Source organism: Callorhinus ursinus, unplaced genomic scaffold (assembly GCF_003265705.2).
Source record: "Callorhinus ursinus isolate GAN/ISIS: 27379988/994484 unplaced genomic scaffold, GSC_fseal_2.0 scaffold20, whole genome shotgun sequence".
In the NCBI taxonomy this organism is placed as follows: Eukaryota; Metazoa; Chordata; class Mammalia; order Carnivora; family Otariidae; genus Callorhinus; species Callorhinus ursinus.
This window is the reverse complement of record NW_027397082.1, coordinates 26,424,704-26,441,116: the sequence shown is the minus strand read 5'-3', so window position 1 is coordinate 26,441,116 and position 16,413 is coordinate 26,424,704. Positions and strand designations below refer to the sequence as shown.

Here is a 16,413-nt window from a genome sequence, read left to right as displayed (position 1 = left end):
GATCCCAGGGTCCTGGGATCGAGCCCCACATCAGGCTCCTTGCTCCGCCAGAAGCCTGCTTCTCCCTCTCCCGCTCCCTCTGCTTGTGTTCCCTCTCTCACTGTGTCTCTCTCTGTCAAATAAATAAATAAAATTGTTAAAAATAAAAAAAAAGACTAGTCTTTTAAAAAAAAAAAGAAAAAGAAAAAGAACTTTTTTCTAAAACAAAAATAAGTTAGTGAGAAGAGTGATATTGTTTGACATTTTTGCATATTTCTTTTATGCCTGGCCTAATTATAGAGAGCTTGATTCTTGTATTTGCTTGGGCATTCACTCTGTTGCAAAATATTTCTTGGGTTGAGGGTATATGAAGAAAGTCAAGCCTCAGAGATAGGTAGTTGGAAAAGTGAGCAGTATTTTGACAGCCTTTTCAAATAATTGTGGATATTCCTTTATCTGATAGCACACCAAAACTCAAAAGGAGAAAGCTTATTAAATTTATGTGCAGTGTGGAATCTAAAATCCTATCAACGAATGTAAAATCTCTCTATGTTAAAATTTATTGGTTTATCTTTCACTTTCCAGTAGATCTTTTAGCCATACATGTTTTTTTTTTTTTAACATAAGCATTGGTCACTTGGAAAATACTGGTTCACTGAGTTATGTAAATCTTTTAAAGCTGGTATATTTTGTCATAAAATAGCAAAAAATCAGATTCATAATATCACCAACAGAAATTCTTTTTAAGTATTGGGATGCTTACGCTTATGTTCAAGCTCACAATGCTGTTTCTTTTGGAAGATTGAATTTTATGACTGACAAGATATGTCAGTTGTTTTCCTTGAAGTGACAGATTTATTTTGAGAAAAATATTGGCCAAGTAGCCAAGTCAGAATAACTACAGTTTGTCAGTCCATTCAAGTAAAATTGTCTATGAAAAATGGCTCAGTCAGATCACAGTTTAAACAGTCTTACAATTGCTTTTCCTCAGCATATTGTATTTTGGTAAGCAGCAAAAGTGCTTTATGTGAACTTCACATTTTGTTGCACAGAATGTTAAAAAGATGTGCATTCAAGGGTTGAGGTCTAATAAAATTACTTTTACTGCTTTAAGGACATTCTTAAGTGAAACTGGCTTAAAAAAAATGTTGGTGCATGGCTGTAACACAGTGACTACTGGTACATTTAATGCTGTTGCCTTGATTCTTTCTGAGACATAAGCAGTTTTGCCCACCATTACTTTTGCAGCATCAGTGTAAATGTCAACACAGTGAAAAAAGTAAACAATGTCTTTCTTTTATTTCTTTTATCATGAAATAGTTTTGACCTCAGTGATTCTTTGAAAAAGTCTTGGGGATCCTGAGGAGTCTGCAGAGTACATTTTGAGAGCCAGTACTGTGGGGCATCATAACACTAAAATTGAGAAGCTCCAGTAACAGCATTGTATTTAAAATAATTTATGTGATTCTGTCTGCCTCTTTATCAAGTAATGCCTGGTGTGGGGAAAAAAGTTGTAACTGTGTTCTTTGAAGTACCTCAGATGTGTTTATTTAGTAGTCCCATGGCATTTTTAATACCTGTCAAATTTAAACTCTATTTATTGTCCAGTCTTTAAAATTATTTATTATTTATTATTGGGGCACACTTCCTCTGCCCCCGCCCCCCCACTTGTGTGCTCACTCATGTGTTCTTTCCCTCAAATAAAATCTTTTAAAAATATATTACTTATTACTTTTATTTTTTTTACTATTTTTGAATTATTTTTTCTCTGTATTTATATTTTGATAAGATTTGAAATTATAATCTGAGTATGAAAAAATTGTGGTAAATAGTTTTAATACCCTTTAAAAAAATCACTTCAGGCAGGTATTCCAGACCCTCCAAATATGTCAGAAGAACTAATCCAATTGAAAGCCAAGGAGCGACACTTTTTGGAGCAATTATTAGATGGGAAAAAATTAGAAAATTACAAAATACCAGTACCAATCAATGCTGAACTCAGAAAATATCAGCAGGTAAAGTTTTATACTTCTAAACAGAGATTATTCCTTTCAATGTACTTTGAAGAGTTTTTAAAATTGACTTAGTAATAGCTTGTGTTTAGTGTTTATACCCTCTTATTTCTTTTTTGCCTGAAGATTTTTGGTCTGTGCATACATGTTTTACAAGAAAAAATTTTTATGATCTGTTCACATTTCTAATTTTCCTCTTTTCTCCCAACCTTTCAGGATGGTGTGAACTGGTTAGCATTTCTTAATAAGTATAAACTTCATGGAATTCTGTGTGATGACATGGGTTTAGGAAAAACTTTACAGTCCATCTGCATTCTAGCAGGAGATCATTGTCATAGGTAATTTAAAATCTTATTTTTTAGAAAGAGCTTTCAGATGCTAAGAAATGTAAACAAGGCAGTTAATTCATTGTGTTTTATTGCTGTAAAGGGCCCAAGAATATGCAAGATCAAAATTGGCAGAATGTATGCCACTTCCATCCTTGGTGGTTTGTCCGCCAACATTAACAGGTCACTGGGTGGATGAAGTAGGTAAATTTTGCTCCAAAGAATATCTCAATCCATTACATTATACTGGACCTCCTACTGAAAGAATAAGGTAAGAACTATACAACAAAAAATGTTTAATCTTTTGCTTTAAGAACTTTAGGATAAAATTTATTAAAAATGAATTCTAGTTTTTTTGGTTGTCAGAAACTTTCTTAAGTTATTTAAGAAAGATGAATATACATTATAAAGATATAATCAGTGAGACTCATGAAAGTTTAAGGACTTCAGCCATTTGGATTTTCCAAGTATTTGACCTAGCAACCAAAGCCATTCTCTGTGCCCTTCTTGGAAACCTTGTGATCATAGCTATCTTTCTCTAAGAGCCCTCTAATCCCCAGAATGCTTTTGCTTTGAAGTGGCTGCTCTGGCTGCCCTGATACCATAGCATTGCTAGAATTCTATTAGCTTTATCCTTTTTCTCTTAAACTAGTACATCCTTTATGTCCTAAATACAAATTTTGAAGAGCAGAATTTCATTGGTTTCAGTTCATCTTTTAAAGACTGCAGAGTCTTAGGTTGCTGATTAGTCCATAGATTTGCTCCCCTTTTGTATATGTAATAGCTAACATATGTTGAGCATTTATTAGCCAGGCATTATTCTTAGTAGTTTCACATTTATGTAAAATTGTATATTATGTATTTGCACAATCACCATATGAGGTATGGTTATTATTTTTGTTCCCAGTTTACAGATAAAAGTCTAAGACATGGGGTATGTATGTCTTAGCTGTATGACCTGGGTCCAAGGTCATATAGCTAATTAAATGGGCAGAGTGAGGATTTGAACACGGGCAAGTCAACAGCTTGCACTCTTAAAAGAATTTACTGTAGTGTCAGAATTTATTCATTTAAAAGTATAGAAACTCAAACTAGCTTAAGCAAACAAGAAATTCATTAATTCACTAGATGGAGAATTTCAGGGGTGAATTCTTGCTTCAGGCACATCTAGATGGCTCTCATTTGCTCTTCCTCCCCATACATAGCTTGTTTTATTGGTCTCTGCAGTTGGTGGATAAGATGATCATAGATGGGGGCACCTGGGTAGCTCAGTAGATGGAGCGTCCGACTCTTGATCTCAACTCCGGTCTTGATCTTCAGGTCATGAGTTCAAGCCCTGTGTTGGGCTCCAACATGGAGCCTACTTTAAAAATAAATAAATAAATAAATAAAAGATGACCACAGTCTTAGAGCCACATTCTCTTAGCTTGGCAACTGTAGTAAACAGAGATCTTCCTTCTCTCATCATGATTATATCAATACTGGAAATGACTGACTGGCCTGTTTGGGTCATGCTACCAAACCAGTCTTTGTGGTCAGGGGATAAAATATTGTGAATGGCTCAGCCTGATTCAGTGCTTCATATCTTTGGTGATTATGGGCACTGTGGCTCCTCCTCACCCCCTAGCACAACATGAAGTTTGGAAGGAATAGTGCCTTTAAGGAAGAGGTGTTAGCAAATAAAGTGTCCACCAATTTGAATCAAGTACCCATCTCTTTTCTAGTCAGACTGAGTTAGGCTAACAAGGCCAAGTCAAAAGAAGAATGGTCTTCAAGTGGAAGGTCATGGATGTAGAGTAAGCAGAAAGGAAAGTTGGGCTTAGTAGGCACATTGAAAACACCTTGTAAGATGGTAGCAGTAGCATCCCCTTTGAAATTATATTACACACTTTGTAGGTTCCTTGCTTCCTAATCTTATTTCTTTTTAAATACAGGTTACAGCATCAAGTAAAAAGGCACAATCTAATAGTGGCTTCATATGATGTTGTGAGGAATGACATAGATTTCTTTAGGTAAGAATTAAAATTTTTTTCTTTAGAAAAACTTAGTATCAAATTTGAAAAGAGTTAATATTTTCCTGCCTGAAAGACTCTTCATATAGTTCTTGCCATATACTAAAAGATGCTAAATTTTTTTGCTTATTCTCCCTTAGAAATATTAAATTTAACTACTGTATTCTTGATGAAGGCCATGTCATCAAAAATGGAAAAACAAAATTGTCAAAAGCAGTAAAACAACTGACTGCTAATTATAGGATTATTCTTTCCGGAACACCAATCCAGGTAATTATTTACTGTTCTCTCTCTCTCTCTCTCTCTCTTTATATATTTGCCATGTGGAACTAAGGCTTGACATTTGGCTGTGAATTAAAGAAGTATTTTTCTTTTCTTTCTTTTTTTTTTTAAGTTTATAGGAATGATAATTTCCAGTAATTGTGTTTTATAATGGTTCATTTGGTATGTAATAGTATCTGAGCAAACCGGGTTTTAAAAAAACAATATGAAGGGACACCTGGGTGGCATAGTTGGTTAAGTGTCCGACTCCTGGTTTCAGCTCGGGTCATGATCTCAGGGTCATGAGATTGAGCCCCTGCTCAGTGTGGAGCCCGCTTGAGACTCTGTCTCCCTCTGCCCCTCCCCACCAAGCTTGTGCTTTCTCTCTCTCTCTCTCTAAAATAAATAAATCTTTTAAAGATTTTATTTATTTATTTGATAGAGCACAAGCAGGGGGGAGGGGCAGAGGGAGAGGGAGAAGTAGACACCCCACTGAGCAGGGAGCCCGATGTGGGGCTCGATTCCAGGACCCTGAGATCATGACCTGAGCTGAAGGCAGACGCTTAACTGACTGAGCCACCCAGGTGCCCCTAAAATAAATAAATCTTAAAAAAAAAAAAAAGGCAGTGTGAAGAGCACTGGGTGATGTATGGAATTGTTGAATCACTATATTGTATACCTGAAACTAATAGAATAGTATATGTACTATTCTGGAATTAAAATAAAATAATAAAATGTGATTTTAGGCTATGTAAATAGAAGTCTTGTGTCCAAAGTATGGGAGACTAATCAGACTTTATTCCACACTGGCCATTCTCTTTCTGTGGATGTACACCGCAGTCTGACTTAACATTGAAAAGCTAGAGCTGGTTCAGAGGGGAATCATCATATAGTAGAGGTGTGAATACCTGGGATTAAGAGGGAGTTGGAAGAGATTATAGAAGTTTGTGTTGGAAAAGGAAGGAGGTGGGTAAATTTATAGAAATATTCTGATACTTTTGAGAGGTTCTATTATCTTCTGGAGGAATTGGTTGCAAATGTTCACATCTAGCTTGGATAGCCCCCTGTAATGGGAAGATACCATATCTTCATCATTCTCCAAAGAGTGGAAGGGTGAACACCAAGTGACCTCTAAGATTCCTTCTGATTCTAAAAAATATTGACAGTTCTTTATTTACATCTTTGTAACTTTTCTTTTAAATTTATTTTTGGTGGTGGACTAATTATTATGTTAGGGTTTTGTTCATTAAGTGAACGCTTTTTGTTCACAATATTACTTTCACAACAAGTTTGTGGTTTTTTTTGTTTGCCCTCTTTGTTTCTCCCTTCCCCACCTGAACATTTTAGCTCTGAAGCGTCTAAGGGTTTCTGCACTGAAGACCCATGGTAGCCCAGAGTTAGGAGGCAGAGCCTAAGTGGGATTAGAAGGGGAAGACAACCCACCATGGTGAACCAGAGCCCCAACAGGATGAAGAGGGCTTCTGGAAGGGGATAAGGGGGTGGGATGGTACCTTAGGATCCACACATATTAGGAATGCATCTAAAATGAAAAAGTGCTGATTTTTTTTTTCTTCTTTTTTTTTAAATGAAACTTCAACAGTAGAATTGGAAAGAATCTGTGCCTGTTCGTCATGGCCCTTGAATACTGGATAGACTTGACCTATAATGAAACTCTTCTAGGCTTTCCTTAAGAAATAGTGATGTTGGCCAAGTTCTTTAAATCTTGCTATTAATTTTAGTGTCAAAGATAAAAGAATCAGAAACATCCTCATCTTTCTGCTCTTCTGTTTATTACTTGATAGATGCCACCAGTAGGATTTAAACACTATGGACCAAGGCTTATTCTGGTGGAAGAGACTTGAGAATTCCACCCAATAGGATAGAATATTTTCTCCAAGGATACTGATGTGAATTTTACAAATTAAAATACAGACTTACACAATATATGTAAAAATGTGGTTGATTACCCCTCATGTATGTCATTATAGTGGGCTTTCATTAATATTCCATTTTTCAAGTGTAAGAACATAATCCCAGTATAAAAGATAACTGATGTTCCTTTCTTATGTTCAGAACAACGTTTTGGAGCTGTGGTCATTATTTGATTTCCTCATGCCAGGATTTTTGGGGACTGAACGCCAGTTTGCTGCTCGATATGGTAAACCTATATTAGCAAGTAGGGATGCTCGGAGCTCTAGTCGAGAACAAGAAGCAGGTATGAAAAAGATATAATTCTGTACCGTGCAAGTGACTATACCTTATTCCTAACTTTTTTGAAGCCATTTTCTCTTACTGTTAACAGGTGTTCTTGCGATGGATGCACTGCACCGCCAAGTCCTGCCTTTTCTTTTGAGAAGAATGAAAGAAGATGTTTTACAGGATCTTCCACCCAAAATTATTCAAGACTACTACTGTACTCTTAGTCCTCTCCAGGTTAGAAATCTGGTGATTGTGGTTGGTGGTGGTATGTTTATTAGGAGAATGCTTTGAATAAGCCATACAGGTATTGAATAAAGGGGATTAGACTTTGGTTTTATCTCTCAAATCTAGCTTCTGCTTTCATAGACTTTAGGAATATTCTATTCCAAACGTGTAGAGATAGGACCTGAATGAATATGTTTGGACATGTGGATATACATTTGAATATATGCATTTTGAATATGGCATTAAAATAAAAGTATCAGTCATAGTTGCTTTCTTATATGTTGAATTAATCGGAAAAATTGCAAGGTTAAACTGATAAAGAAATGAGCCAAAGTTTATAAGGGCCAAAAATCTGCCTGTAATGTTATATCTTCACAACAGCATTATAAGTATTGTCAATCCCCATTTTTGCAAATAAGGAAAGAGAAGCTTAGAAAGGTTAAGTAACTTGCTCAAGGTTATAATAAATATCAGGGCTGAGTTTCAAACCTGGGAAGTGGGACCGCATCCCTTTAAAAGTACTGTTACATTACCAGTAAATTTTTGAAATAAGACTTAGCTTTTGTACAGGTCTGATTTTGTACGGAGACCATTATCAAAGGAATCTTTTTTTCCCAAAGGAATTTATTGTATGCCTTTCCTTGTGTAGTATTTTGTGAGGGGAAACTATCCCTTTTCTTAGTAAGACATGGCCTGTAGTCAGAATTTTCTGTTTTAACTTTAGGTTAGTATGCATCCATCCATTTCAGTATTATGAGTTGATTTAGTATGATAAAATGAATTAAAGATAAACAGACATACCCAGAAACTTACTTTCTTTCCTCTCCTATCTATGCAACTTGAGTTAGCTTAGCAGGACACTAACCTAGATGCTGAGATCTCTGTGCTCATTTATATTATCTATCTCATCTGTCTGGGCTCGATTCCTCATTTGTAAAAATTGGATTAGTATTCCTTGAAAGGACTATTTTAGGAGCAATGAGGTGAAGACTTTTGGAAGTAAGTACAATAAAGAAAAGGTGCCATATGAAAAAAATCTATGGTAGGGGCACCTGGTTGGCTCGTTCAGTAGAGGATGCAACTCTTGATCTTGGGGTTGTGAGTTTGAACCCCACGTTGGGTATAGAGATTACTTAAAAATAAAATCGTGTAAAAAAAAAAATCCATGGTATGATGGTATAAAACACATTTAAGCAGCCTGAAGGAGAGGAGCTGGGAGGAAAGTGACATTTGACTTTATTTAGCATTCATGCATTTTTATACTCTGACTTCTGTTTCTTAGCACTCTAGATTTTCTTCCCTTTCATATTGTTTTAGCATGTACAGGCAGGAACCCAGACCCCAAGGTAATGCTTCAACGTTCATGAGTTCTCCTTTTAGGTAGCAGTAGTCTCTTACTTCTTTTTACCTTTTTTTTTTTTAAAGTTTTATTTATTTCAAAAGTAATCTCTGCACCCTACCTGGGCCTCGAATTTACAGTCCTGAGATCAAGAGTCACATGCTCGACTAACTGAGCCAGTCCAGGCACCCCAGCAGTAGTATTCTTTTAAAACTTGGTCTTTTGGCATGTACTTACACAGGGTACCACATAACTTAGAGAAGATTTTCTCATTTCTAAGGGTTCAGGTTCTCTTGTATTGGTAATGTATTTATTTTCCTCAACAGAGTGGAAAAATTGAGTCTAGGACTGTTTGACTAGTTTTTAATATTTTAGCAACCAAGCTTAATGTGTTCTGCTTGTATTCTAAATGTAATTTTAAGGAATTTACCAAGATGCAATGGATAATTTGTAATCAGGAGTAAAGCATAGGTATCATACTTTCTTTAATGAGGGCTGGTTTAAATCACTGCTTTTATTGGCATTTGCTAGCTATGTTTTGAACAATTGAAAATAAATATACTCACTGCTTTTGGGGGGGTACAATTTTACAGGTTCAGCTCTATGAGGATTTTGCTAAGTCTCGCGCCAAGTGTGATGTTGATGAAACAGTTTCTTCAGCTGCGCTTTCTGAAGAAACTGAAAAACCAAAGCTTAAAGCTACAGGCCATGTATTCCAGGTATAGATTATAGTCTCCTTTTTAATCCTTGAAGAATCATGTTCTTCAATGCAGCAATTTTTACATGGAATACTGAAATATGGGTTTATTTAAGTTTTTTCAATATTGTATATACATTCTTGAAAATAAAAAGTACTAATTTATTTTCATATTTATAATTAGTAATTAAGTAATTTAATATTAAAATTATACAAAATGCAGTATATCTTTGTATATTACATGAAAAGAGTTTTAGAGAATCTTTTGTTTTATATTAAAAAAAATATTGGAATGCCTACCATAAGGCAGTAATTTTTGTAAGCTCATGGGTCAATTAAAGCATTGGAAAAAACAAACTCCTTCCCTTGTAGCGTTCAAAAAGGAGTAAGTAAAACACATACTATGTAAGAGAAAATAAAGCAGAATATGGGGTTATATAGTATAGGAGTTGTGGTTTTTAGTAGAGGGATCAGGAATGGCCTCTCTGAGAAGGTGACATAAGCAGAGATCTGGAGGATTGAGGCATGCAGATATGTGGCGGGGGGGGGAGTGATTTCCAGGCAAGGATACCAAAAGTACAGACGTGTTGAAACATGTATGCCTCATGTGCTCAAGGGAATAGCAAATGAAAAAGAGAAAGTGTCAGCTCAGTCTTTCTGTCCCTTTTGAAATATTCCACCATAGAAATCCTCCCCAAACTGCCCTTTCCCACCAATAAATTAAATACTGTAACATTTTTAAAGATAGAAGAGGGGGAAAGGTAGTTGTGAAGGTTAATACCTCTCCCACAGTTCCTATCGTAGTGTCCAGCAGTCTCTTGAGCCTTGTCAGTGGAGCTTTCTAATACGAATCTCAAGACCCAAATTATAAGCCATGGAAAAGGCAAGAGAAAGAATGTAGCTGAAATAGAGAAAAGAAAGAAGGACCATATAGGGTTTCTTAAACACAACCACTTGAAATAACTACCTCATTCCACCTTCACCTCTCCCTCACTTGCTGAATTAGAATACTGTGTAGGGGAGAGATTTGCAGATTTATAAGGTCCTCAAGAAATTTTTTACCCACTGAAGTTTGAGAAACCCCTAGGAAATCTTTAGGAAATGTTGCCTTATTCCAGAAGCATCTGTAAGCATTATCAGGCACGTTGAGTGGGAAAGAGGTCTTTCTGTCATGAGAAGCTCATTGTCTAGTGAGGGAGACAGACGTAAACTGTACAATTTATACAAGCTGTAAATGCTCTCATACTGCCCAAGAAGCACAGATGAAGGCATCCCAGATGAGATATTTGAACTGGTTCTTAAAGAATGAGTAGGAGTAGCAAGAAGAGGAAAAAGGGCATTCTATGGATGGGATAGAATAGGAAAAGATACTGAGACACAGACATTTCTGGCATGTATGGACTTGTATATACTTTTTTCCCCCTTGAAGGCATTACAGTACTTACGTAAACTGTGCAACCATCCAGCATTAGTCTTAACACCTCAACATCCAGAGTTCAAGAGTACTACTGAAAAACTGGCAGTTCAGAATTCTTCTCTTCATGATATTCAACATGCCCCCAAACTCTCAGCTTTGAAACAGGTAAGTAGGTCTCATGAGTGTTAGATATGTGTTACACATTCTCGATCTGTAACACTGGATAAATTGGCTTTTCCAAGAGATTACTGAAGTGTTTACCATTTCTTTTATTTTTTTAATTTGGTTTGTTCCATTTTCGGTTTAGCTTTTTAAAAAAACTGTGGTAAATATATATAGTATAAGATATGCCATTTTAACCATGTTTAAGTGTACAATTCTGTGTCATTAATTACCTTCACAATGTTGGGCAGCTATCGCCACTCTTTATTTCCAAAATTTTGCCATCACCTAAACAGAAACTCTGTACACATTAAGCAATAACTTCTATTCTCCTTTCCTCCAACCCCTGGTACCCTGTAGTCTACTTGATATCTGTATGAATTTGCCTGTTCTAAATATATCATGTAGGTGGAATCATCCAATATTTGCGCTTTTGTGACTGGCTTATTTCACTTGGTTTTCAAGGTTCGTTTGTGTTTGTAGCATGTATTAGTACTTCATTTTTATGGCTGAATAATATTCCATTGTTATTATGTATATACCACATTTTGCTTATCATGTGTTGATGGACACTTGGGTTGTTTCCACCTTTTGGCTATTGTGAATGATACTGCAACGAACATGGGCTAATAAGCATCTTTTTAAACAGCCTCTCTTTTCAGTTCTTTTGGGTGTAGACCGAGGAGTGGAATTGCTGGATCATATAGAAATCCTTTGTTTAACTTTTTCAGGGACTCTCAGACTTTTCCATGGTGGTTGTACTATTTATATTCCCACCAGCAATATGCCACGGTTCCAATTTCTCCACATTCTAGCTAGCACTTCACTTTTTTTTTTTTTTTTTTTAATTGTAGCCATCTCAGTAGGTATGAAGTGCTGTCTCATTGAAAATGCCTTTTAAGTTCTTGGACCATTTTTAAATTGTATAGTCTGTCTTTTGGTTGAGTTTTAAGAGTTTTTTTATATTCTAGATATTAGGCCCTTATCAGATACATGATTTTGCAAATATTTTCTCCCATTCTGTAGATTATCCTTTCACTTTCTTCAATACTATCTTCCATGGTTTCTGATGAGAAATCCAATATTAACCTCATTAAGGATCCCTTTTACATGACGAAATCACCTTTCTCTTGCTGCTTTCAGGACTGTCTTTGAATGGTTTGATTGTAATGTGTGTCAGTGTGGATCTCTGAGTTTTATTGGGAACTGCCTACTCTGCCAGTTTGCTCATGTTGCTCTCTTGGAATATAGCTTTCAGAAACAGAATTTTTGGAAAATTCCTTAAGATTTCAAAAGGTTAAACTTTTTAAAAGAACCAATTTCAAGCACCAAAATGTTGAGGCTAATACATTTAGTTCTAACTCGTCTTAAAAATTAAGAGCTTACTATAAAATCTGGACTTTAGTAATTGTTTTTGCTTTCTGTAGTTATTCTGGCCTAAATTTTTTATTTTTTTTAAAGATTTTATTTATTTGACAGAGAGAGAGAGACAGCAAGAGAGGGAACACCAGCAGGGGGAGTGGGAAAGGGAGAAGCAGGCTCCCCGCTGAGCAGAGAGCCCGATGTGGGGCTCTATCCCAGGACCCTGCGACCATGACCTGAGCCGAAGGCAGACACTTAACAACTGAGCCACCCAGGCACCCCTGGCCTAAATTTCATTGAGAATAACTAATGAAAGATTTTAGATTTCATGTGGGTTAATATAAAAAATGTTATATAATGACATATATGACATCCAGGCATGTATCCTTATATTACTAAATGTGAAAGAATGGATTTTTTTACCATAAAATGGAAGAATGACTATTGCTTTTAGATTGTTTATATATGGAATAGTTTTCTTATTTGACCAAACTAATTTTGTTTATAAAATGTTCACAGTTTTCTTAACATAGCTGATACACATTTTTTTAAGGATTTTATTTATTTATTTATCTATCTATCTATTTATTTATTTATTTATTTGAGAGAGAGAGAGAGAGAGAGAGAGCATCAGTGGGGAGGAGGGACAGAAGGAGAGGGAGAAGCAGACTGCCTGCTGAGCAGGGAGCCCAACATGGGACTCGATCCCAGAACCCTGGGATCACGACCTGAGCTGAAGGCAGACACTCAACTGACTGAGCCATCCAGGTGCCCAACATAGCTGATACATTAAATAAAGCTATAAGATATACTTAGTCAAGGAATCAGCTAATTAGATTTCCAAAAGAATGTTGAATTTCATCCACACTTTAATTATAGGCTTTAAATTATTTTTAGTTTATCTTTTTGCACATTATTTTTTCTCCCTGCAGTTATTACTTAAACTGATCTCTCATTTTAGAATGCTTCTTGTCATTCTGAAGTATCTGGAATTAAGATGCTTAGGAACTCTGCAGCTTAGGCCCAGATTGTTTCTGGCCATACCTATGGAGGGCTTTTCTAGAACCTCTCTTTTCCATTTTCCCAGTTCTTTCAGCCATTCAGAGCAAAGGTTCTGTCTTAGGGAAGAGAGAACTAGTTTGTTTTCTTGTTTGCTTTCATCTAAAATATGTCTCTTCTCTGAATTAGGGGAGAAGTCTTATTTGCTTTTAAAAAATCTGCCACTAGAAATATAGAAACATGTTTATCAGCAAGTAATAGTGCCAGAATTATCTAATATTGCCAGAATATTAAAATTTCAGGATACTGGAATGATGAACTGAAACTGTAGGTGAAATTTAATGGAAATAAACAAAGTTTTAAAAAACTTAGATACAGATTCTGTCAGACTTGGCAGACATTTCATATAGTGTAAAGTTGAGTTTGATGGCAGGTTCACTATAAATTTGTATGAATTAGTTACTGGTAAATAAAGCTCATATGATCTTGGGTGGGATTAATAATAGTATAATGGCCAAAATAAGGGCATCATAGTTTCACTGTCTTTTATACCTGTCACACCAAACTTTGAGTATCATTTATAGTTCTGGGCACTCTTAAGTGGAAGATCAAAAGAATCTGGAAACCATCTTATATGAGAAATAGTTTGAAAAACCTGGGGTAATTTAGCCTATGCTGAAGTTAGGGCAAGATAAAATTAAATTGCTCTCTAGGGAGGCAGCTGGCCTCTCAGACACCCATATCACGTGGCCTTGGTAACCATTTTCTAGAGTCTAGTAATCAGCTTTTCAATGCTGCAAACTAGATTTTGTCAGAATACTTGGAGCTCATCAGGTCTCTCAGGGCAAACTCAGGTTTATAAGAGATTATTGGAAAAACCAAAATGCCAGTTCCACTGCCAGACAAGAATATTTATGTCAAATGACATGTCCATACATCCAGTAGAACAGCTACACTGGAAGAAGATACTAGGAAGATTGTATGGTAAGTGTGGACTTGGAGGAGTCTCAGGTGGATGTTCTTAATATGACTGGTTATCTATAGGTTTGATATTGTTGCCTAAGGGATTAAGATGATTGAATGTGCATGACACACACATTCTGATAAATTCTGACTCTCTAGAACTCCTCTTTTATATAAAGAAGCCATGTAGAATGACCCACTGATACCACATTCTTTATACTGGATACCACCCAGTTATACCCTCCTAAAACACCCCAGATTTTTAAAAAGAAAGATAGTAATCTGATTGCAGATTTAGGGGCAAGGGATAGAGATAATTACATTTATCAGATTTCTTTATTCCACCTGGAGGAGTTCTTGTAGTATACCCTATATGTATTCTATATCAAGGAGAGGGGAAAAGCTTAGGGCAATCTAATTAAAGTTTACAATTTAAGGGCTACTAAGAGAAAGAACATTTGTTCTTCCCCAAGCATCAGATTATGACAACACATGTGAAGTGTTACCTACCAGGTGGGCTCATTAAGAGACAGTGCCCAAAGTTTTTATTGGGTGTGATCATGTAGATTCCCTCTGCCTAGTATATATCAAAATTCTAGACTCCCAGAAAGGAAGCCAGTCTCAGCATCATCCTTTTGTTTGCACAACAGTCTAAGCACAGTAGGCCATCCTTATCAAGTACGAAACAATGGAAAGACTCAAAACCCAAGTTTTTCAAGACTTGTTTCAGCCAAGAACAGACTTTTCAAGCTGGACTTTCTAAGAAAAGCATTTCAGGTCTGCTATGTTAACTTTTTTTCTGCACAATAAGAGTTTTACACTGAATTTGGAGTTTACCTGGGTGGCCTTTTGGTTATCTTGCCCCTCTGAGCTTCTGGTTTTCTAAGTAACTTTAGTGAGTAGAAAGGAGAAAGCCTCTTGCATTTAGGTCTTGTATTTTGGGCAGAATTCACTATCTTGAGGTCCTAGGAATGAAGAAGATTAATACTGGGTACTTTAGTTTCCCAAACAGATGTAAACATGATTCTCTTGGATTTTGTTCACTTATTTGTTCACTTATTTGGATGTTTGTTCACTTATTGTACCTGCTGTGTGCCAGGCACTAAACCATAATATAGCAGGAAATACAAAAGATCTATAGCAGCATGGTTCTTGCTGTTAAAGATACTGGTCGCTAGCTATATAGTAGTAAGCTCAGGAATCCAGATCTCACTAGATGTTTTTGGTTCTCTTTTTTGTAATTTTGATTTCTGCCAGATTTAGCTGCTCCATTGTTTTCTTCACATTGTTCTTTTCTTTTTTTTTAATTAAGTAGGCTCCACACCCAACAAGCTTGAACTCATGACCTTGAGATCAAGAGTTGCATGCTCTACTGACCGAGCCACCCAGACACCCCCACTCTATTATTTTTTTTTTAATAGGCCTATTTTTTATTTTTATTCTTTAATTTTTTTTTATTTTTTAAATTAACATATAATGTATTATTTGTTTCGGGGGTACAGGTCTGTGATTTATCAGTCTTACACAATTCACAGCGCTCACCATAGCACATACACTCCCGAATGTCCATCACCCAGCCACCCCACCCCTCCCACCCTCCTTCACTCCAGTAACCCTCAGTTTGTTTCCTGAGATTAAGAGTCTCTTATGCTTTGTCTCCCTCTCTGGTTTCGTCTTCATTTTTCCCTCCCTTCCCTATGATCCTCTGTCTTGTTTCTCAAATTCTTCATATCAGTGAGATCATATGATAATTGTCTTTCTCTGATTAACTTATTTCGCTTAGCATAATATACCCTCTAGTTCCATCCACGTCGTTGCAAATAGCAAGATTCATTTTTTTTGATGGCTGCATAATATTCCATTGTATATATACCACATCTTCTTTATCCATTCATCCATTGATGGACATCTAGGTTCTTTTCATAGCATGGCTATTGTGGACATTGCTGCTATAAACATCGGGGTACCCCTTCGGATCCCTACATTTGTATCTTTGGGGTAAATACCCAGTAGTGCAATTGTTGGGTCATATGGTAGCTCTATTTTCAACTTTTTGAGGAACCTCCATACTGTTTTCCAGAGTGGCTGCACTAGCTTGCATTCCCACCAACAGTGTAAGAGGGTTCCCCTTTCTCCGCATCCTTGCCAGCATCTGTCATTTCCTGACTTGTTAATTTTAGCCATTATGACTGGTGTGAGGTGGTATCTCATTGAGGTTTTGATTTGTATTTCTCTGATGCTGAGCGATTTTGAGCACTTTTTCATGTGTCTGTTGGCCATTTGGATGTCTTTGCAGAAATGTCTGTTCATATCTTCTGTCCATTTTTTTTTGCTTTCTTTTTTAAATTTTATTTTATTATGTTAATCACCATACATCATTAGTTTTTGATGTAGTGTTCCCTGATTCATTGAGTGTAACACCCAGTGCTCCATTCAATACGTGCCCTCTTTAATACCCAT

General features: G+C 36.2%; 1 protein-coding gene across 2 annotated transcripts in view; it reads left to right on the top strand.

The window, feature by feature from the left end:
• Positions 1-16,413, top strand: part of BTAF1 (B-TFIID TATA-box binding protein associated factor 1) — a 104,246-nt gene that overhangs the window by 75,220 nt on the left and 12,613 nt on the right. For both annotated transcript variants that reach the window (XM_073904452.1, XM_025880652.2), the window contains 9 exons: positions 1,842-1,994; positions 2,208-2,329; positions 2,421-2,588; positions 4,252-4,329; positions 4,470-4,599; positions 6,664-6,805; positions 6,893-7,023; positions 8,947-9,072; positions 10,480-10,632. In XM_073904452.1, the coding sequence (XP_073760553.1) occupies positions 1,842-1,994; positions 2,208-2,329; positions 2,421-2,588; positions 4,252-4,329; positions 4,470-4,599; positions 6,664-6,805; positions 6,893-7,023; positions 8,947-9,072; positions 10,480-10,632 (1,203 nt within the window). The remainder of the gene's footprint in view (positions 1-1,841; positions 1,995-2,207; positions 2,330-2,420; positions 2,589-4,251; positions 4,330-4,469; positions 4,600-6,663; positions 6,806-6,892; positions 7,024-8,946; positions 9,073-10,479; positions 10,633-16,413) is intronic.